This window comes from Moschus berezovskii, chromosome 13, assembly GCF_049115385.1.
Source record: "Moschus berezovskii isolate FMDL1 chromosome 13, NW_MosBer_1.0, whole genome shotgun sequence".
Taxonomy (NCBI): Eukaryota; Metazoa; Chordata; class Mammalia; order Artiodactyla; family Moschidae; genus Moschus; species Moschus berezovskii.
Window position 1 is genome coordinate 68,075,055 of NC_142472.1, and position 21,748 is coordinate 68,096,802.

Consider the following 21,748-nt stretch of genomic DNA (forward strand, 5'->3'; position numbering starts at 1 on the left):
AGATAAATGTATTTCTCACATAATAGAGAAGAACAGATGTTCTAGGTCAGCAGGGGTTTCTTCAAAGTGTGCTTCCTAAGATCACTTTGTTGATTGCCAGTTCAGCCCACAGGAAGGCAAAAATACTTGGGAGAATTTATGAGCCAGGCCTGGAAATGGCTTGTGTTACTCCCACTCACATTCCATTTGAGAGCACTTAGTCACTTGGCCTCTTAATTCTTAAGGGAACCTGAGAAATGTAATTAGCACCCAGGAAGAAGGGGAGAAAGGATTTCTGCAGACAGCTAACATTCTCTGCCCCTTAGTGTTTCTTTGAAAATTTATTCACTTCCATATTCTCTGTCCTTACTTTCTAGACCTCCTGTTAGTCAAAGCAAAATCTCTGAGATTGATTTCTTAACTCTTCCGTTTTCTGTTTGTCTTTTTTGTCTCCCTAGTCAGAAGATGTTCTTAATTGTATCTTCCTTTGAAGATAAACTCAACTGAATTTTCCTTTCAACTACCCTATTTTTAATTTATAAGAACTCTTTTTTGTTCTCCTTATTCCTTTTTCTGGTCTCTTGCACTTATCTCTGTGACCTTGGGCAGCTTTCCACCAAGTCTCAGTTTATCTGTAAAGTAAGAGTAAAATTTGTAATATTACCTTTGCACGAAATAATGTTACATTATATGCACTGTCTGATTTTCTTGTCCAGTCAGGGTTCTGCTATTTACTTGCTAAGACTTTGGACAAGTTACCTAACTTCCTTAAGTCTTGATTTCCTCATTGCAATCTGCAGACAATAATAATACCTACTTCAGTAGGTCATTATGAGTCTTTTAGTGAGGTAGTTTCTGCAGAGTTTAGCTCTGAGCACATGGTACTCTACTTGGTAACTACTAGTCTAAAAAATTATTATTACTATCCCTCTTAAGAGCTGCAGTTCATACTGAGTAAAATTTTGAACAAATATAATTAAGACCATACATAAGTGTCAGAATAATACTGTAAAGGGAAGTGTTCATTTCCAGTTCAGGTAGTTCTACAAGATTTAATGGGATATGATCCACACACCTGGTCATTAGTGGAAAAGGCTGAAATGATCAATTTGTACCCCCATCTGGAGATTCTAAAATGTTAAGCTAAAGCATTTGACACATCCTGTAGGAAATGGGAAGCCATTGGATTGTTTTGAGAGAAAAATATCAGATCTGTGTTTCAGCAAGTGAAGACAAATTAATAGTCATTTGAAGTTGGCTTGCAGGACTTCCCTGATGGTTGAGTGGTTAAATTAATCTCTGGATTAAATTAAATCCAGAGATTAAATTAACTGCCAGTGCAGGGATCCCTCCATGTTCGATCGCGGGTGCAGAAAGATTCCACATGCCATGGAGCAACTAAGTCCGTGCAGCACAACTGCTGAGCCTGCACGTTCTAGAGCCTGTGCTCCACAGCAAGAGAAGCCACTGCCATGAGAAACCTGAGCATTGCCAAAGAGAGCAGTCCGTGCTTGGCGCAACTAGAGAACGCCAAGGCACAGCAATGAAGACCCAGTGCAGCCAAAAATAAATAATTTTAAGTTCATCTCCTTTAAAAAAATAAAATGAAATTAGCTTGTAAATAAGTGACCCTTGACAATGCTGCAATATGTTGTCCTCCTAAGAATATGTTGGAGAGCACGTCAGCTGATGTGGAAGAGAAGTGGTGTGGATGGTTTAAAATGGTATCTTCTGCAGTGAGGTCATTATGTGAAAGGAGACACGTAACTCCACGAACTGCATTTTCTGAGTGGGAATTATTTGTTTGGAGGATCTCCTTTCTGTAGTTGCTCTCACTGAATAGCAGTCAGATGATGGCAACTGCCTTGTATTTATTTTGTGAAAGAGCTGCACCAGATACAAGTGGCTCTGCTAAAGACATGGATTTAGTGTCTTCTTACCAAGGAAGTTATAAACACATGAAAGTTATTATTGCTAAGCTTTAAGAATTCAGATTAATGAAGAGGAGGGGACTTGGTGGACTTGGTGGTCTAGTGGCAAAGTCTCCACACTCCCGATGCACCGGGCCCGGGTTTGATCCCTGGTCAGGGAATTAGATCCCACATGCTGCAACTAAGGAGTCCATGCGTGCGTGTGCATGCTAAGTCCTTCAGTCGTGTCCCGACTCTTTGCAACCCCATGGACTGTATGCCCTCCAGGCTCCTCTGTCCATGGGATTCTCCTGATCCTGCATGTTGCAACAAAGATCAAGGATCCCTCATGCCGCAACTAAGACCCAGCACAGTCAAATAACTAAAAAATTTATTTTTAAAACTTCAAACATTTTAGAAATCTATAATATAGAAAGGGAGTGTATACCCTATTCCCTCCCAAAGAAACGATTATCAACAATTTGGTGATGAGTTCTCTAGTTTTTGTCTCTATTATAATGATTCTTCCTTTATTTTGTAACCCAAACTTTAAACTCATTCCTTCACGTCCTGCTTTATCAGTTCAGTTCAGTTCAGTTGCTCAGTCATGGCCGACTCTTTGCAACCCCATGAATCACAGCACGCCAGGCCTCCCCGGCCATCACCAACTCCTGGAGTTCACTCAAACTCATGTCCATCGAGTCGGTGATGCCATCTAGCCATCTCATTCTCTGTCGTCCCTGTCTCCTCCCGCCCGCAATCCCTCCCAGCATCAGAGTCTTCCAGTGAGTCAACTCGTTGCATGAGGTGGCCAAAGTATTGCAGTTTCAGTTTTAGTATCAGTCCTTCCAATGAACACCCAAGATTGATCTCCTCTAGAATGGACTAGTTGGATCTCCTTGCAGTCCAAGGGACTCTCAAGAGTCTTTTCCAGCACCACAGTTCAAAAGCATCAATTCTTTGGCAATCAGCTTTCTTCACAGTCCAACTCTCACATCCATACATGACCACGGGAAAAACCATAGCCTTGACTAGACGGACCTTGGTTGGCAAAGTAATATAGACACCATTTATTGAGTGTTTGCTATGTGCCAGTTATTATATTCAGTGTCTTCTATCAATACTCTGAGGACTAGGTATTATCCTCGCCATTTTACAGATGAGGAAATTGAAACTTAGAGTAAGGCTATTGCTCAAGGTTATATATACAAGTGAGTGACAGCCAATTTTTCTTCCAGATCTGATTCTAAATTCCATCTTAACCATTATTACATCCTTATAAAGACTTGAAGCCCTTCAGATAGGAAGGGAGAGGGAATTATAGAAGACCCTGAAGACAGAGTAGACAAAAAGAAGCCTTAAATGGACCCACTGCACCTGAATCAGCTTTCCCCATTACCATTTTCTAGGTTAGCTTGAAATGCCTGCAATTTAGCTAGCTGTTTGGTAAAAGTCAGCATTTTTACTGAATTTTCTCTTGTAAAGTTGCTCAAAAACTTAGAACATAACTTTACTGGTGCACTCATATATCAAACAATGATGTTATTTAGGGATATGGTGGTAACATGCTATATTGGACCTAAGTTGAACCATAAAGAATGTAAGACAGAAAGAAGTTGATTCTTGTATATCAAGGAGAATCATTTGGATATGGGATACAAAACTTGGTAAAAGGATTTGGAGCCCAAAGTTTATGAAAAGATTATTTAAAAGGACTTTCTCACTTTAGACAAGCTTTTCTCCTGGCCCATGCAAATGACATTCCAGGATACTGAGAGAATTTGAGAATGAGGTTGCTAAACTGCTCTCAGTGGTTCATAAAGAACCCTGCCAGTGGAAGATGTTCCAAGTCCAATATTAAAATAATAAATGTATCCTAATAATCCTATTTTTAAAAATTTTATTGCAAAACTTTTTTCAACCATATGCAAAAGACAGAAGAAATCCCATGTCCCAGCCTTCATAACCATTGATATTTTGCTGTGTTTATTTCCGCTATCTTCCCAACACTCCTTCCTTATTTTTCTGTTTTTTTTTTGTAGTATCATTATGTACTAGTGGACTTAGTGTGTTTTCATACGTCTTACATAATTGTACTTTTAATCAAGCATCAATTTTGTTAAATGCATCTATATAAGATCTATAAAAAAACACTAGGAAAAGTTTTATAAAATATCTTTCCGCAAACACTTGGCCCCCTCAATATAACCAAGAAGTTTTGCTTCTAATCTAGAAACATTTGCTCACTTTAAAAGTAGCAAGCTAACACTGTCCACTGAAAAGGCCTAGAAGCAGTAACAACCCAATGTTAATGAGTATCCCTAGCATTCAGATTGTAGTTTCTAAGAACCATTTCTAACTAAAAGGAGCCAGAGTCCTTTGTAGAAATGGCTAATCCCAGGTCTGTGTTAGGAAAGGTACAGGATGGCCAGAAAGCAAGGCAATGTTCACAAACTAATGGGAGTGACAGCAAAATGACATGGGTCATCTTGAAAAGGCCCCTTTTGTTTTTGATGCTTTTCCTAGTGCTGGCTGCCCTTGTTTCTTCTATCAGGAGCAACAAAAGTCATTTTTCTCCTCACATAATATAATCTGCATTCTTAAACTGAGATATTCTTGCACAGGATCTTTCTTCAAATCATTTGATGTGTAATATTTATTGTAGCTCACCACCAGATGAGATAAGTGCTCTTACACTTTGGCTTTTATTAAATTTGAAACAGATCTTCTGTGCTATTTGAATAAGCATGCATATAAAATAGTGTGCCCTTCTCCACACAGACACAGTTAACTATACGGTTCAGACTTCCCATGTGGTTTCCCAAATAGCTCAGTGGTAAAGAACCTGCCTGCCAATGCAGGAGATGCAGGAGTCTCAAGTTCAATCCCTGGGTCAGGAAGATCCCCTGGAGTAGGAAATGGTAACCCATTCCAGTACTCTTGCCTGGAAAATTCCATGGAGAGAGGAGCCTGGTGGGCTACAGTCCATGGGGTTGCAAAGAATCGGGTATGTCTGAGCGACTGAGCATACATGAATGCATATGATCTAAACAGCAAGTCAGAAGGAAGATATGGTTCAGTTCTATAAAATAATGATTTACATTCACTGGAACAACTTTTATCAGCAACCTGCCACTAAGTTAGTTGTTGTGGAGAACATAGTGATTTGTCATGGTCCTTATCCTTGAGACCCTAATCCACAAGTAGAATAAAACAGTTGAGGTAAATATTGATTCTTTACCAAACCTAAGGATATTAACTGTACAAAAAAGATCTTCACGACCAAGATAATCATGATGGCGTGATCACTCACCTGGAGCCAGACATCTTGGAATGTGAAGTCAAGTGGGCCTTAGAGAGCATCACTATGAACAAAGCTAGTGGAGGTGATGGAATTCCAATTGAGCTATTTCAAATCCTGAAAGATGATGCTATGAAAGTGCTGCACTCAATATGCCAGCAAATTTGGAAAACTCAGCAATGGCCACAGGACTGGAAAAGGTCAATCTTCATTCCAATCCCAAAGAAAGGCAATGCCAAAGAATGCTCAAACTACCGCACAATTGCATTCATCTCACACGCTAGTAAAGTCATGCTCAAAATTCTCCAAGCCAGGCTTCAGCAATATGTAAACCGTGAACTTCCAGATGTTCAAGCAGGTTTTAGAAAAGGCAGAGGCACCAGAGATCAAATTGCCAACATCCGCTGGATCATGGAGAAAGCAAGAGAGTTCCAGAAAAACATCTATTTCTGCTTCATTGACTATGCCAAAGCCTTTGATTGTGTGGATCACAATAAACTGTGGAAAATTCTGAAAGAGATGGGAATACCAGACCACCTGACCTGCCTCTTGAGAAACCTGTATGCAGGTCAGGAAGCAACCGTTAGAACTGGACATGGAACAACAGACTGGTTCCAAATAGGAAAAGGAGTACGTCAAGGTTGTATATTGTCACCCTGCTTATTTAACTTCTATGCAGAGTACATCATGAGGAACGCTGGGCTGGAAGAAGCACAAGCTGGAATCAAGATTGCTGGGAGAAATATCAATAACCTCAGATATGCAGATGACACCACCCTTATGGCAAAAAGTGAAGAGGAACTAAAAAGCCTCTTGATGAAAGTGAAAGAGGAGAGTGTAAAGTTTGGCTTGAAGCTCAACATTCAGAAAACAAAGATCATGGCATCTGGTCCCATCACTTCGTGGGAAATAGATGGAAAAACAGTGGAAGCAGTGTCAGACTTTATTTTTTTATTTTTTGGGGGCTCCAAAATCACTGCAGATGCTGATTGCAGCCATGAAATTAAAAGACACTTACTCCTTGGAAGGAAAGTTATGACCAACCTAGATAGTATATTAAAAAGCAGAGACATTACTTTGCCAACCAAGGTCCATCTAGTCAAGGCTATGGTTTTTCCCGTGGTCATGTATGGATGTGAGAGTTGGACTGTGAAGAAAACTGATCGCCAAAGAATTGATGCTTTTGAACTGTGGTGCTGGAGAAGACTCTTGAGAGTCCCTTGGACTGCAAGGAGATCCAACCAGTCCATTCTAAAGGAGATCAATCCTGGGTGTTCATTGGAAGGACTGATGCTAAAGCTGAAACTCCAATACTTTGGCCACCTCATGCAACGAGTTGACTCACTGGAAAAGACTCTGATGCTGGGAGGGATTGGGGGTGGGAGAAGACGGGGACGACAGAGGATGAGATGGCTGGATGGCATCACCGACTCGATAGAGGTGGGTTTGAGTGAACTCCGGGAGTTGGTGATGGACAGGGAGGCCTGGTGTGCTGTGATTCATGGGGTCACAAAGAGTCGGACACGACTGAGTGACTGAACTGAACTGAAGGATATTAATGTTCTTGGGACTTGAAACTTAAGGTACTTAACTTATGGAGCACTTCTTTATATAGCAAGCAATAAACTATCAAAAGTCAGTATCCTGGAGGATAGGTTGAAACATGTGAATTACAAGTTCCTTAAAGGGTACTGAGGAAAATTAGGAATTTCTTTATATATCCCAGTATATTCCTAACTGTAAGAAGTTGTCAGCTTAGAGGAGTGACCGTTCCACCCTTGGGCACAAACTATTAGGATGGAATGACCAATGTTCTCACCCAGAGTAGCATTTTGAAAAATACTCTCTTGGTTCTCAAGAATAAATAGTCTCTGCATCACAGATGGTTCCGATAAACTTCATCTAATGAAACACAAAAAAAGGAACTAATTATACATGAAAGTTGCCAGTAGAAACTTTTTTTATATAGTTTCTATTTGACAAATTAAGAAATGAGAATGGCAGTACTCTTGCCTGGAAAATCCCATAGACGGAGGAGCCTGGTAGGCTGCAGTCCATGGAGTCGCTAAGAGTTGGATACAACTGAGCGACTTCACTTTCACTTTTCACTTTCATGCATTGAAGGAAATGGCAACCCACTCCAGTGTTCTTGCCTGGAGAATCCCAGGGACGGGGGAGCCTGGTGGGCTGCCGTCTATGAGGTCACACAGAATCGAACACGACTGAAGCAACTTAGCAGCAGCAGCAGAGATCATACAGTTTTTTCTATAAGCCAAAGTTTGTGTCTCATTAGAGACCCCTAGTATTAGGAAGTTTAATCAGAGTTTGAAGTTTACTAAATTCTTTATACACCTTTGTGAAAGACATTATACTAAGCAATCTTTGGAGACTAGGGTAAGGATAGAGGCAGGTACCAGTAAATAAGACACAGATATCACACGGAGATTCACATCGAGGAGGTGAAAAAGTTACAGGATGAGTAAAGCGTATCCTTAGCAATTAAGCTGTTTGAGATGAGGTAAAGAAAACAAATGTATAACAATTTATTGCAATGGGCCATACTGAAGAATGAGAAATGTGTTAAAGTGGAATTACAGACAAGCTGTTTAGGAGTCTGAAGGAGGGGAGGGTGACTCTGGTAGGTGATTGGAAACACTTCAAGGAGGAGGTGGCATTTGAACTAAGCTTTGAAAAATGAGAGAGAATCTTAGAGGTGAAAACTTATGGAGCAGGGCACTCTAGGTTGAGAGAAGGTCATACCCCCAAAGAATTAAGGGAAGTGATAGGAGATGAAATTGAAAGGTTAAGTTTAAAGCAAAATTTTGAACGTCCATAAATATCTTACTAATCAGTCTGGATTTTAATTGTGTGCCCCTTACATTTTTTTCTCTAGGTCACCAGTTTTGTTTTTTTTAATCACTTCTTCAGTGCTCTATTAGTAAATGACTGTTCTTCTTCTTCACATTTCAGAAAATGTTCCCCTCTTTATGAAGGGGTACATCTTTAATAAAATCCACCTTATAACTCTTCCATGAATGCCAATAGGCTGCTTTTCAAATTCTTCAGATAAGAGAAATTGCTAATACTATAATTTGGCATTTTTTAATATTCTACAAAGAATTGTACCTGTCTGAATATATTAGCATTTAATGTTAACATGAGTTTGTCAGGGAATATTCAGATGATATTTGTGAATATTATTCCACATAAAAATGGCACAAAATGAATAAATACCACCCTGGTTTAATGACTTCTCTCAGAGACCTTTCTTTGCTGTTTTCCCTACTATAATTATAAATTTGAAGTTGCCAAGTAGCCTGTTTCCTAAATTGTGGGAAAGAGATTTTATTCTCGAATCTGAAGTTCATGTAAATATTCTTTTGCTATTCTTGAATCCTCAATTTCCCTCAGCCCAAATTTATTCCTCAACCTACCACAACATCTGCAAGCTCTGTTGACTCTTCCTCTGAACAATATCCATGACCTGCCCACAGTCCTCTATTCTACTACCACCGCCCAACCCAAGCCCCCATCGTCTCTAGCTGGGCCGCTGTTCCTCCTCACTAGCTAGTCTCCCTGATTGCCCTTTAGCTCCACAGCCCACTCCTTCCTGTTTTACAGAATTCTCCACAGGGAGCCAGAATGACCATTTTTAAAGTATCCGATCAGCCGTGTTAATTGCGTACGTTAAACTCTGCAAAGGCTTCCTACCACACTTACCTTGGCTTACAGAGCTGCTGGTTCTTTCCTTGGACCTTTTAGTTCCTTTTCCTGGAATGCTTTTCTCCTTCGAGGACCACTTAGTCTAAAGTAAAACAAATTAAGGAGTCACACTCTCTAGCGTACCTATTTTATTTTCTTCAGTTGCATAGCCCTGAAGTATATGAAATTACCTGGTCATTGTTTATAGTCCGCTTCCTGTCCCACCAGAGGCATTTTTCACTAAATTGTGCATGCTAGGAAGGCAGTGACCTTGTCTGCTGACTGTTGTATCCCCAACAAAAGATGCTGTTGTATCTTTTCTAATCAATTCCAAGATTTCTTTAAGTGTGTCGAGCTGTGAACATTTGTTGTCGCTTCAGATGCCTTTGCTACTTTTAAGGTATCCCCAGCATCTGAAATAGTGCCAGGCACATTGCAGATATTTAGTGGGTATTCAGTGAGTGGTGTTTGAATGAACTGTGACAAATGGTACCTATGCTTCCATTAACAGCAGTGTTGAAATGGTGCTTTTAATACCTAGTTCTCTTTCCTGTTTGTGCTTTAGCTATGAAGTCCCGCAGATTGCCTTACGTTGTGGTATTATGCTGAGAGAATGTATTCGACATGAACCGCTTGCCAAAATCATCCTCTTTTCTGATCAATTCCAAGATTTCTTTAAGTATGTCGAACTGTCAACATTTGATATCGCTTCAGATGCCTTCGCTACTTTTAAGGTAATTCCCTGCTTCCCCCACCGTCCCCTCCAGAATCAGCAGGGTTATTTAGTTTCAGTACTTAAGTCACTTAGCTCTAAGAAACAGTTTAATTTTAAAAAGCAGAAAATTGTATTTCTTAGACCTGAGCATAGCCAACCGTGTATGATATGGATCGTAAGAGAATTCAGTAAAACAGAACACAATCTACTAAACCCGTCTGTCACATTGTGGAAAGAGCAACTCAACATGCTTGTCATGGGTCTTCCCTGGTGGTCTAGTGATTAACAACCCACCTTGCAATACTGGGGACTCTGGCTCAACCCCTGTTTGGGGAAGATCCCACATGACATGAGGCAACTGGGCACATAAAAAGTCTCACCCAGCCAAACGACAGTTGTACAGTGGCTGCAGATGAAGCCCCCAAGAGAATATCCTAGAACACATGGTAGGAGGGGCCTTGGTGCGTCAGATATGAAGAAGGACATTTAACACAAAGGACGATTCCATTTCTTTCTAGCAAATATTTGTGCCGAAACAATTAAAAAGGTGTTCTCTATTAGTAAATACTGTAGTGCCTTTTTTTTCCCCTTTTCTACCTGATGACCATTTGCCATCATGGAAACAAATTAGTTCCTTTTTTGAAAAACCATAGATAAGACTTCACGAATAGCTGTACACCTACAGCAGCTCTAATGAAGGGGTAAAAAGCAAATTCAATTCAGCATTTATTTCTGAAAATTTCCCCAAAGATTTTTCGACATTTAATAGCATAAACAAATGTGATAATAATGTCTTGACAGCATATGATCAATCCAGTTTAATTTTCAGCACAATACTGAAGCACAAAGATAAATTATGACAGTTTGTATTAGAGCATATTTTTTTGTTGAACTTAAGACCCTGAGAATCTAAATAACCTTTAAAAAAAAAAAAAGCTTTCCTAGTATGCTACTGATATTGAAAATGCCAATTTTCTAGATTTTACCAAAGTGCTGTGGTCAATATAATGTAATGAATGCAAGTCGCTTTTTAAAAATCAATTTATTTATTTTTGGCTGCACTGTGTCTTCATTGCTGTTTGGGCAGGCTTTCTGTAGTTGCAGCTAATGGGGGCTACTCTTCCCTGCAGTGTGAGGGCTTCTCACTGGAGTGGCTTCTCTTGTTGAGCACAGGTTCTAGAGCCCAGGCTCAGTTACTGACTGACTGACTAACATGGGCTTAGTTACTCCAAGGCATGTGGGATCTTCCTGGACCAGGGATCGAACCCATGTCCCCTGCATTGGCAGGCAGATTCTTATCCACTAGGCCACTAGGGAAGTCCCACTTTTTTTATTTAAGTAACTGCTTTCAAAGGGATTTGTTTGCTTGATTGGTTGGCTGGTTTGGGCTTTTGTTTTTAACTTCTTAGGCTTAGCCTTTTTTTTTTTAACCTGTAGGATGACTGTTGTATAGTTTAATTATTGATGTTTTACCATTATTGGATTATATTTTTTCATGGCCTTGTCTGCAAATTTTCCATTCCCCAAAAAGATTCCTTAGAACCACAGTCTCTTCCACGCCCCCCGCTCTAAGAATTGACATGCTGAAAAGTGGTTTGAATTCCATCTCTGTCTGCACCTGATTTGCTGTACGTCCTTGAGCAAGTTAGCCCTTGGGCCTCATTTTTTTCATCTGTGAGATTAGGAACATAATCCCCGTTTTTGCAGAGTTGTGCAGATTAGAAATAACCTATGTAAATTGGAAGGACTGATGCTAAAGCTGAAACTCCAATACTTTGGCCACCTCATACGATGAGTTGACTCACTGGAAAAGACTCTGATCCTGGGAAGGATTGGGGGCGGGAGGAGACGGGGACTACAGAGAATGAGATGGCTGGATGGCATCACCAACTCGATGGACATGAGTTTGAGTGAACTCTGGGAGTTGGTGATGGCCAGGGAGGCCTGGCGTGCTGTGATTCATGGGGTCACAAAGAGTCGGACATGACTGAGCGACTGAACTGAACTGAACTGAAAGTGTGAAGCACACTCTACAGCACATAGTAAACGCAGCTGCTGCTAGCTGCTGTGATCTTGGGTCCCTGCCATGGAATGTGTGTCTCTGTCATTTCACCCTGAGTTCTTCCAGGCTGTGCAGAATTCACTAAAATACCAATATCAATAATTTTTACAGAACGATTTTACAGAATAATAAATAATTTACAGAAATAATTTATAGAATAATTTATAGAAAGATTTAGACCGTGTAGAAGCTAGTCCTGTCAAAACAGAATTGTTAGGAGGTGGGATGAAAGAGTACACTATTTTGAATAATTTTTAAAATTTTTTAAAATTTGAATTTCAGTTTTCTTGGCAATTTCCTGGCTTTTTCCTTTTTTGGGGGGATCCTAGCTATTTTTTCCCCACTCAGTTCTTTGATCTTTAATAATGCGACAACTGTATTTGTCTATGTATTGTGTATATATACACATGTGTGTGTATATACAGACACACATATATAAGATACTATAGAAAAATCCAAGTGAACCTTTCAGCCCACCCTATATATGTATATGGGGGCTTCCCAGGTGGTGCTAGTGGTAAAGTACCCACCTGCCAATGCAGGAGATGTAAGAGACACAGATTTGATCCCTGAGTCAGGATGATACCCTGGAGGAGGGCATGGCAACCCACTCCAGTATTCTTGCCTGGAGAATCCCATGGACAGAGGAGCCAGGCAGGCTGCAGTCCATTGGGTCACACGGAATTGGACACAACCGAAGCGACTTAGCGTGCATATATATATATGGGGCCCCTGGTGGCTCAGATGGTAAAAAATCTGCCTGCTACGCAGGAGACCCGGGTTCAATCCCTGGGGTGGGAAGATGCCCTGCATATGGTACAGTCCCTCCAGTTTTGTGCATGCATTAATATGTGTATAAGTTTGAGGGTATATCTGTGTATATATAATGTGTACACACTTATTGTCCCTATCCACATATGTGCTGAAGGAATTTTTCTCTACCCTATTATATATTCTATCGTTGGATTTTAAAGTTATTTTTTCCCTTAGAATTTGAAGAAGCCGCTACTCACAGAACCCCTCCTTATTTCTCTCTCTTTGGTGTAACACTAATGTAGGGTGAATGGAAAACCTTCGCAGGCAGCACTTATCTGCCAGGTACTCTTTCCGGTGTCACCATCATTGCAGGTGTAGGGCCTGAGGCCACGGCAGATTGTGATCCTTGTACTCAAGGCTGATGACTGGCATGATAGATGCAGAGCTCCATGGATGCAGCCATCCAGAGTGCCTGCTGCAGCCCAGGCAGAGACCTTTCTAACCTGAGTCAGCTCAGAAAACCACTAGTAACACTCAGGAGATTGAGGATGTGAAAACTGGACATTCCAAATATCCACTTAGAAAAAGACTAGGGACTCCAAATAGATGCTGTGGAACTAGGTGGTCCCTGATGTAGCAACTAGTTTGAATTTTGACTGGGATGAATTCCTCAGAGGGTTTTCCCATTTTAAAATCCCAGTTCCAGAACTGTACTGTTACCTTCTCCTGGGGAAGCATGTCTCCATTGATAGGTCCAGTGGTCAAACAAGTTGTGACAATAAGTAATAGGAAATGAAGTTAATAGCCAGCTTCATTATTTGGGGGCTTGAAAATTGTAGTGCAAACTGATGAGGATCTACCATATATCACAGGGAACTCTACTCAATACTCTGTAATGACCTATGTGGGAAAAGAATCAGAGAGTGGATATACGTGTATATATATAACTGATTCCCTTTGCTGTACGGCAGAAACTGACACAACATTGTAAATCAATCATATGCCAATAAAAATTTTAAAAAAGAAAACTGTAGTGCAAAGTACTTTAAATATTTAACCTTTTATTGAAATAAAAATAAGTGTTTTACAACCCAGGACTCAGTGGCAACCTGGAGGGGTGGGATGGGATGGGAAATGGAAGGGAGGTTCAGGAGAGAGGGGACATCTGTATACCTGTGACTGATTCATATTGATGTACGGCAGAAACCAGAACAATATTGTAAAGCCATTATCCTCCAATTAAAAAAAATTTTTTAAAAGAAGTGAGTTTTACTGTTGCGGCTGCCTTCTTTTTCTCTTTGAGGTTATGTTGTGTATCTTGTATATACTTTTAATTAAATTAGAAGATTTAATTAAACATGTATTAAAGCATGAGAATTTATTTTGGAAAACTTGAAAATTCATGTTGTTTTTAATTAAATTCTGCATTGTACCTAGGCAAGGCATTTAGCCTTTAAGCGTATTAAGAGGATTAGCTGGGGCTTGTTTTCTTTTGACATCAAGGTGACTTGAGGTTATAATTTAGGTGTGAATTTCCAGTCACAGGTTCCTTTATGCTTTTGTTCAGTTTCCCAGGAGTTATGACTATAATTAGATCAGGCTACTTGTCCTCAACTTTGAAAGGGTGCATTGTGCTACTTAGTAACTGCACAATACTTCACAGCCCACTAACCCAAGCGCAGGACTAGGACAATGCTGAGATAAATGTCATTCTTGTGGGACTCCCTGGCAGTCCAGTGGCTGAGCCTCCACGCTCCCAATGCAGGGGCCCAGCTTCCATCCCTGGTCAGGGAAATAGATCCCACATGCCATAACTGAGAGTTCAAATGCTGCAACTAGAGATCCCACATGCCACAACTGAGACCCAGTGCAACCAAATAAAGAAGTAAAATAAATATAGTTTTTTAAATGTCGTTCTTGTGCTTTCGAGAATCCTAGGCACCTCCATTTCAAAAGTGATTAAGAAGAAAACTAGAGGTCAATCATTGAAAATCTGTTACCTTGTGAGATATGGTTTTAGTCCGTTCAGAACTTTTTGTTTGTAATAGTTATTAATGACATTTTAAAAGATCATCGTAAGCTTTATTTGAGTATTTATTGTATCATATTCACAATGAATAGTTATGGGCTTGAAGAAATATAATGTAAGCTTGTCTCTTTGGCGACTTTTGTTTCACTAGTTGAATTATTTCTATAATCCAACAATGATGCGAATTTAAAGCACTCTTTGTTGTTTTTACCATGAAATAAATTGTATTTCACACCTTAAACTAAGAAATGGAAATAATTCTGGGATGTAAATGAAAATATTCTGAAATTGTTGTGCTTCAAATTTATTGACTTAGAAAATCTTTAGAAGAATACATTTGTAAAATGTATTGCCTATAATAATTTTGTTTCATTGACTGTTCTTTTTCTAGGATTTACTAACCAGACATAAAGTGTTGGTAGCAGACTTCTTAGAACAAAATTATGACACTGTAAGTAGAAGTCATTTTTAAGTCTTTATCTCACTCTTCCTTTCTCTCTCTCCTTCTTAGATCTCTTAGCCCTTACTTCTATTTATGAGAGAAGTTGAAACCAACCATCCACCCGCTTGGTTTATTACCCAGAAGTCAGATCGTTAAGAAACTATGAAAAATAGAGGATAGCAGGAGACCAGGGCGTCCTTGTTTTTCTTATCTCTTCCTGTTGTGCTCTGGAGCTCCAGGAAACAACTAGCGCCAGCTCACTTTGACCTTGACTTAAGAGCATCCATGTTGCCCTTAAGAGGAAGTGTATATGTATGTGCTAAGTCCCTTCAGTCGTGTCTGACTCTGTGTGACCCCATGGACTATAGCCCACCAGGCTCCTATCTCCATGGGATTCTCCAGGCAGGAATACTGGAGTGGGTTGCCATGCCCTTCTCCAGGGGATCTTCCCACCCAGGGATCGAACCCATGTCTCTTACGTCTCCTGCATTGGCAGGCAGGTTCTTTACCACTAGTGCCAGGAAGACCCAGAATACTGGAATGGGTTGCCATTCACTTCTCCAGGGGAATCTTCCTGACCCAGGGATCGAACCCAGGTCTCCTGCTTTGCACCAGATGCTTTACCATCTAAGCCATACAGGGCACCCCACGCTTAATAAAATGAATCATTTTATATGGTTGACAACTAGTTTCACTGACTAGTAGAAGTACCAAAATATACATCTGTCTTTCAGCTCCCTTCTCTAAGGGTGAATCCATCTCATCCTTTTGATAATCAGCTGTCATTGTTATTGAACCAAACTTACCTGGCATGCAGCAAAGCCAGTCTGTTGACAGCAGGTTGTGGTGAAGGAAAGTCCAGCATTTACTGCAGGGCAATAAATGCCCCACACTCCTTGGAGTGTGGGTCAGCTAATTCTCAAAAGACTCAAATCCCAAATAGTTTTTCAGGAAGGGGTGAGGGTTGTGAGTGGACCATCTTCTGACTGGTTGGTAGTAAGGTGACAAGGTGGTATATCAGGGGTTAACATCATCAACCCCTTCTTTTCGACCAGTATGAGGTCTCTGTACTTGTGGTCAGTATACAGTTAACTTCTTCCACCTGTTTGGGATTTCAGTCTCTCTTAAACAATTCAAGGATGTGGCTCAGGATATCATCTATAGACTATGGAGGAGCTGAAGATCCCTGACTTTGTTTTTGGCTAAACTATTACTGTTTTGTCTTGCTTGACTGTTGTCTTTTGTTTCTGCATTTTCTCATTTCTCTGATTAAATTTACTCTTTGGAACCCAGACCTTGGAGGGTAAACCTTTCCTGGAAACAAGAAGTGGAAGACTCAGGAGGGTACATCCCCGGGAATCCCCTCAGGGTCCTGCTTGGTTTCATCATGTGACTCTTCTAGGAAGCTTTCCCTAACATACACCCTAACCCCCTCACCCCCAAACACACACAGACACACACTCTCTCTCTCCCCCTCCCATTCTCCTTCTTTCTCACATGTTTTCCACATTGTATACAACATTATTATGGTGTGTCTTTATATCTTTCTGTCTGGTTCATAAGCTCCCTGGGAGGCAGGAACCTTATCTGTCAAACACAAGGGTTCAGAATGCAGTACAGATTTATGTCCAGTTGCTTTGCTTCAGAATCCTGCTGTGTCTCTTACTAATTATATGATTCTGAACAAGTTACTGTGCCTACCAAAAAATGAGGATATTAATAATAGCTACTTCATAGGGTTGTTGTAGGAATTTGACAAGATTTATGGTTTTCGGGATAGTACCATGGCTTAATTTTTATCCTGATCACTTAAATCCCTAATACCTAACTCAGTACCATATATTTGGTGGTGTTAAATGAACATTGAATAAACAGACCCAACCAAGAGCTGCTATGCTTTTGCTAAGTGTATCAGAAACAGAAACAGCATTCAGTTCAGTTCAGTCTCTCAGTCGTGTCTGACTCTTTGCGACCCCATGAACCGCAGCACACCAGGTCTCCCAGTCTGTCACCAACTGCCGGAGTCTACCCAAACCCATGTCCATTGAGTCAGAGATGCCATCCAGCCATCTCATCCTCTGTCGTCCCCTTCTCCTCCTGCTCTCAATCTTTCCCAGCATCAGGGTCTTTTCCAGTGAGTCAGCTCTTCACATCAGGTGGCCAAAGTATTGGAGTTTCAACTTCAACATCAGTCCTTCCAGTGAACACCCAGGACTGATTTCCTTTGGGATGGATTGGTTGGATCTCCTTGCAGTCCAAGGGACTCTCAAGAGTCTTCTCAAACACCACAATTCAAAAGCATCAATTCTTCGGTGCTCAGCTTTCTTTATAGTCCAACTCTCACGTCCATACATGACCACTGGAAAAACCATAGCCTTGACTAGATGGACCTTTGTTGACAAAGTAATGTCTCTGCTTTTCAGTATGCTATCTAGGTTGGTCATAACTTTCCTTCCAAGGAGTAAGCGTCTTTTAATTTCATGGCTGAAATCACCATCTGCAGTGATTTTGGAGCCCCAAAAAAATGAAGTCTGAGACCGTTTCCACTGTTTCCCCATCAATTTGCCATGAAGTGATGGGACCGGATGCCATGATCTTTGTTTTCTGAATGTTGAACTTTAAGCCAACTTTTTCACTCTCCTCTTTCACATTCATCAAGAGGCTCTTTAGTTCTTTTCACTTTCTCAAATTATCCAAAGACTAATAGCTACCAGCAAGACTGCATAACGCATTTCTTTAAAATGGCATAAAATTAGTTATCCTGCAGCTCATTAGATGAGTTAATAGATGCTTTCTTCAGGACTTCCCTGGTGGTCTAGAGTTAAGAATCCGCCTGCCCATGCAGGTGATATGGGTTCCATCCCCGGTCTAGGAAGATCCCATATCTGAGGGGCAATCAAGCCCATGTACCAGCACTGCCGAGCGCATGCACTGCAACAAAGACCCAACACAGCCAAAAATAAAATAAATATTTTGGTCAAAGTGCTTTATTGGGAGGACTCAATTACTCCATTTTTCTACTCAGTTTCTAGTTTGCAGAACTAAAATAAAACAGAGGGAAACATGTCTCCAGTATCACCCACCTCCTCGTCCCCCGGTATCTCTATGAGTAAGTGAGGATGGAGAAATGGGGAAGCCTCCCCATGGACAAAGGCGGTCTGCCCAGAGATACACAGCCCAACCGCTGGGCTGGGCTGAAGGACCGGGGATTTACTTCTGAAGCAAACAGACTTAATGCAGAGAAATCACTGCTGGGTTTACATTCTTAATATTTCTTTTCTTTTCATTAGATTTTTGAAGACTATGAGAAACTGCTTCAGTCTGAGAATTATGTGACTAAGAGACAATCTTTGAAGGTAATGTCAAATTTCTTTAAGTTAGAGTCTCCAGAAGTTGATATACTTGTTCGTAAATGACTGGTTTAATGGTGGAACTTCTCTGGTGGTCCAGTGGTTAGGTCTCTGAGCTTCTACTGCAGGGGTCATGTGTTTGATCTCTGGTCAGGGAACTAAGATCCCTCAAGCCATTCGGCACCACCAAAAAATACAGAAAAATTATTCTCTTTTTTCTGTAACTTGAGAAGTATTTTCTATGTTATGACCATGTGTGTCAGTCACTCAGTCGTGTCCGACTCTTTGTGACCCCATGTAGCCCTCCAGGCTCCTCTGTCCATGGAATTCTCCAGGCAAGAATACTGGAGTGGATTGCCATTTCTTTCTCCTTGGGATCTTCACTCAGAGATGGAACCCGGGTCTCCTGTATTGCAGGTGGATTCTTTACTATCTGCGCCACCAGGGAAGCACATGTTATGACAGTACTTTGTAGCAAAACAAGCTAAGTGCCCTGCTTCAAATACTTTTTGGAAGTAGCAGTAAAAGTATTAAGTACAGGGTAAGCACAGGATGAGGAGTCTGTGTTTGTATGTAACCAAACAGCAATATGAGATTCTGTCTCTGATGAAATGCCTGTAGAAATGCCTGTCCCTCATCAGACAGGGACCTGGCCGAGTACAGCTATATCCGTCCATGAGGGACCTCCCGTTCCTCAGTGAAGAGGTGCCTGGAGGCAGCCATTTTGCCCACATGAGGAGGGACAGCTCCTAAGGGAATGGGCATTGGCTGGAGCGGCATCTCTGCCCTTCAGATCCTACTCAGAGCTTCAAAAGAAGGTTTTTGGCAGATAATAATTTGATGTCTTTTGTCAAGCCATTTATATGATGCTTGAACTTACTAAATATTATTTTATATTATTATATATAATTATTTTATTTATTATTTCTAAAATATATTATTTTTACATGTTGACATTATAGAACAGTGCATTTGTTTCTAAATGTTGGATACAGTTTTAAACTCAACAGGTAAATCTATATATTATTACATATTAATATTCTATATATTATTTCTAAAATATATTATTTTTGTATCTTGACATTATAGAACTTGTTTCTAAATATTAGATGCAGTTTTAAGCTAAAGCAATAAATTAAATATGTCTTGTACCACATGTTTGTCAGTTCACTCTGCCCGCGACTGTGTCGGCCTTGACCACGCTCCCCTGCTGCTCCAGCTTTACCCGTTGAGGGGGAGGTCAGTGGACTATTTCCAGCCAGTCATTCAGCACTCTTTATTGAGTTTCTTCTTTTGGAGAATCCCATACAGTGTGATCCACGTTGAAAAAACTACCGTGGGTGCACCGCTGTCTGTACTGGAGGTGAAGTAATGAGATGAAACTTCAGGCAAAGGCCATCAATGCTGTGTTCCCCCACATCCAGAAAGCTCGTTAAAAGCAGTTGAAGGGGCTTCCCTGGCAAGTCCAGTGATTAAGAATCCACCTCGAAGTTCAGGGGACATGGGTTCAATCCTTGGTCAGGGAACTAAGATACCACATACCATGGAGCAACTAAGCCCGCACACTGCAAGTACTGAGCACACACTCCATACCTAGAATCAGTGTGCTACAGTGAAAGATTTTGCATGACATAACTAAGACCCTATGCAGCAAATAAATAAATTATTTAAAATATATTTTAAAAAAGAAACAGTCAAAGATGAGGGTACATCCTGTTGGGACAGCCGTGTACTGAAAGAGTCAAGCCAGGAAAACTCTGTGTTACAGAGGTAGGGGACTTTGGAACAGGAAACAGAGGTGACAGTGCTCTAAAGGGCCAATGTATAGCTAACTGCTTATGAATTTTCCAAGTCCTTCCTCTTGTTAGTGGGCATCTGTCAGATACTGGACCAAAGTAGAGAGGTTGGTGTGAACTAAGATGATTGAACAAATTTGGATCAAGAAAGCTGGGGTCATGGGCTTAGAGTTGATCCTCATACCATTTCCCACAGTGATGAGAACTTGTGGCAGATTTTTCTGAGATTGACAGTCTCCAGGGCCTCAGGCAAAGTTATAAAGCTGACATTTTTTTTACCCAAATATAGCCCTTCTTGGACTTCTTCCTGCTTTTCTTTCCCACTGTCCTGTCATCCCGTCCTACACATGTACCCTCATTCTCTTTTCAGGTTGTTTTCAATCCCACCTGGTCCTGTTCCCTTGTTAATATTTGTAAAATGGTTAGAACAGAACCCATCACATGGTAAGGACTGGATATATTTGCTAAAGAAAATTGAAGTATATTTCATTAATAAATATTCTTCATCATTGTCCCCAGAGTTCAGTCTCTGGAAGGCAATGATCTATTCTAAATAAATAATTGGGACTAGGGTATGAGTTAGAGGGCTTCCCAGGTGGCTCAGTGGTAAAGACTCTGCCTGCCACAGCAGGATATGCACGAACAAAGCTAACGGAGGTGATGGAATTTCAGTTGAGCTGTTTCAACTCTTAAAAGATGATGCTGTGAAAGTGCTGCACTCACTATGCCAGCAAATTTGGAAAACTCAGCAGTGGCCACAAGACTGAAAAAGGATAGTTTTCATTCCAGTTCCAAAGAAGGGCAATGCCAAAGAATGTTCAAACTGCCGCACAATTGCACTTATCTCACAAGCTAGCAAAGTAATGCTCAAAATTCTCCAAGCCAGACTTCAGTAGTATGTGAACCGTGAACTTCCAGATGTTCAAGCTGGATTTAGAAAAAGCAGAGGAACCAGAGACCAAATTGCCAATATCCATTAGATCGTCAGAAAAGCAAGAGAGTTCCAGAAAAACATCTACTTCTGCTTTATTATTTTTTAAATTTATTTATTTTTTTATTTTACAATATTATATTGGTTGGTTTTGCCCTACATTGACATGAATTCGCCCCAGGTGTACATGAGTTCCCCCTCCTGAACCCCCCTCTCACCTGCATTAAAAAAAACAGCAACAAACAAACCTCTTCCTTTTCAAACTGATTGCTACCTACTTATTTACGGATGCCCCAGCCCACTCATAAGGTCTCTTTCTTGTTCATTATTAATCCACCCACACATACCACATGAGCCACTATTCCTGCCTGAAAACCTTTACAGTTGACCATCTCACCAATGTTTGACTTACAACGTGGTAAAACTGAGCATTGGTCAGACATTGAAAAGCACTAGTAGAAGGCAGATAAGGCATATCAAGAATGCAAAAATTGTTCAAATCATTATTGAAGATGTCCTTTTTGAATGCTAGATGCTAAGCAGAGGTATTGCTTAGATGGTCTTGTATCACTCTATTCAAGGAATGAACTTCTCAAATATTGTTTGCTCTTTTCTTCAACCGAAGAACATCGTTCTGGAAAATTCCCCCATGTTACTGGTGGATTTTCTTATGAGAAATTACATCTGTGGTAGCAGTGTGTCCTGTTTTGATGTAACATTGTTTATATCTCTAGATTCTGTAGTATTTTGCACATCAGTGTTTGGTAATTTTAGA

The 21,748-nt window shown here is 40.6% G+C and overlaps 1 protein-coding gene across 6 annotated transcripts in view; it reads left to right on the forward strand.

The window, feature by feature from the left end:
• CAB39L (calcium binding protein 39 like) overlaps positions 1-21,748 on the forward strand; it is a 92,721-nt gene that overhangs the window by 55,780 nt on the left and 15,193 nt on the right. For all 6 annotated transcript variants that reach the window (XM_055426113.2, XM_055426115.2, XM_055426114.2 and 3 more), the window contains 3 exons: positions 9,458-9,626; positions 14,846-14,905; positions 18,187-18,252. In XM_055426113.2, the coding sequence (XP_055282088.1) occupies positions 9,458-9,626; positions 14,846-14,905; positions 18,187-18,252 (295 nt within the window). The remainder of the gene's footprint in view (positions 1-9,457; positions 9,627-14,845; positions 14,906-18,186; positions 18,253-21,748) is intronic.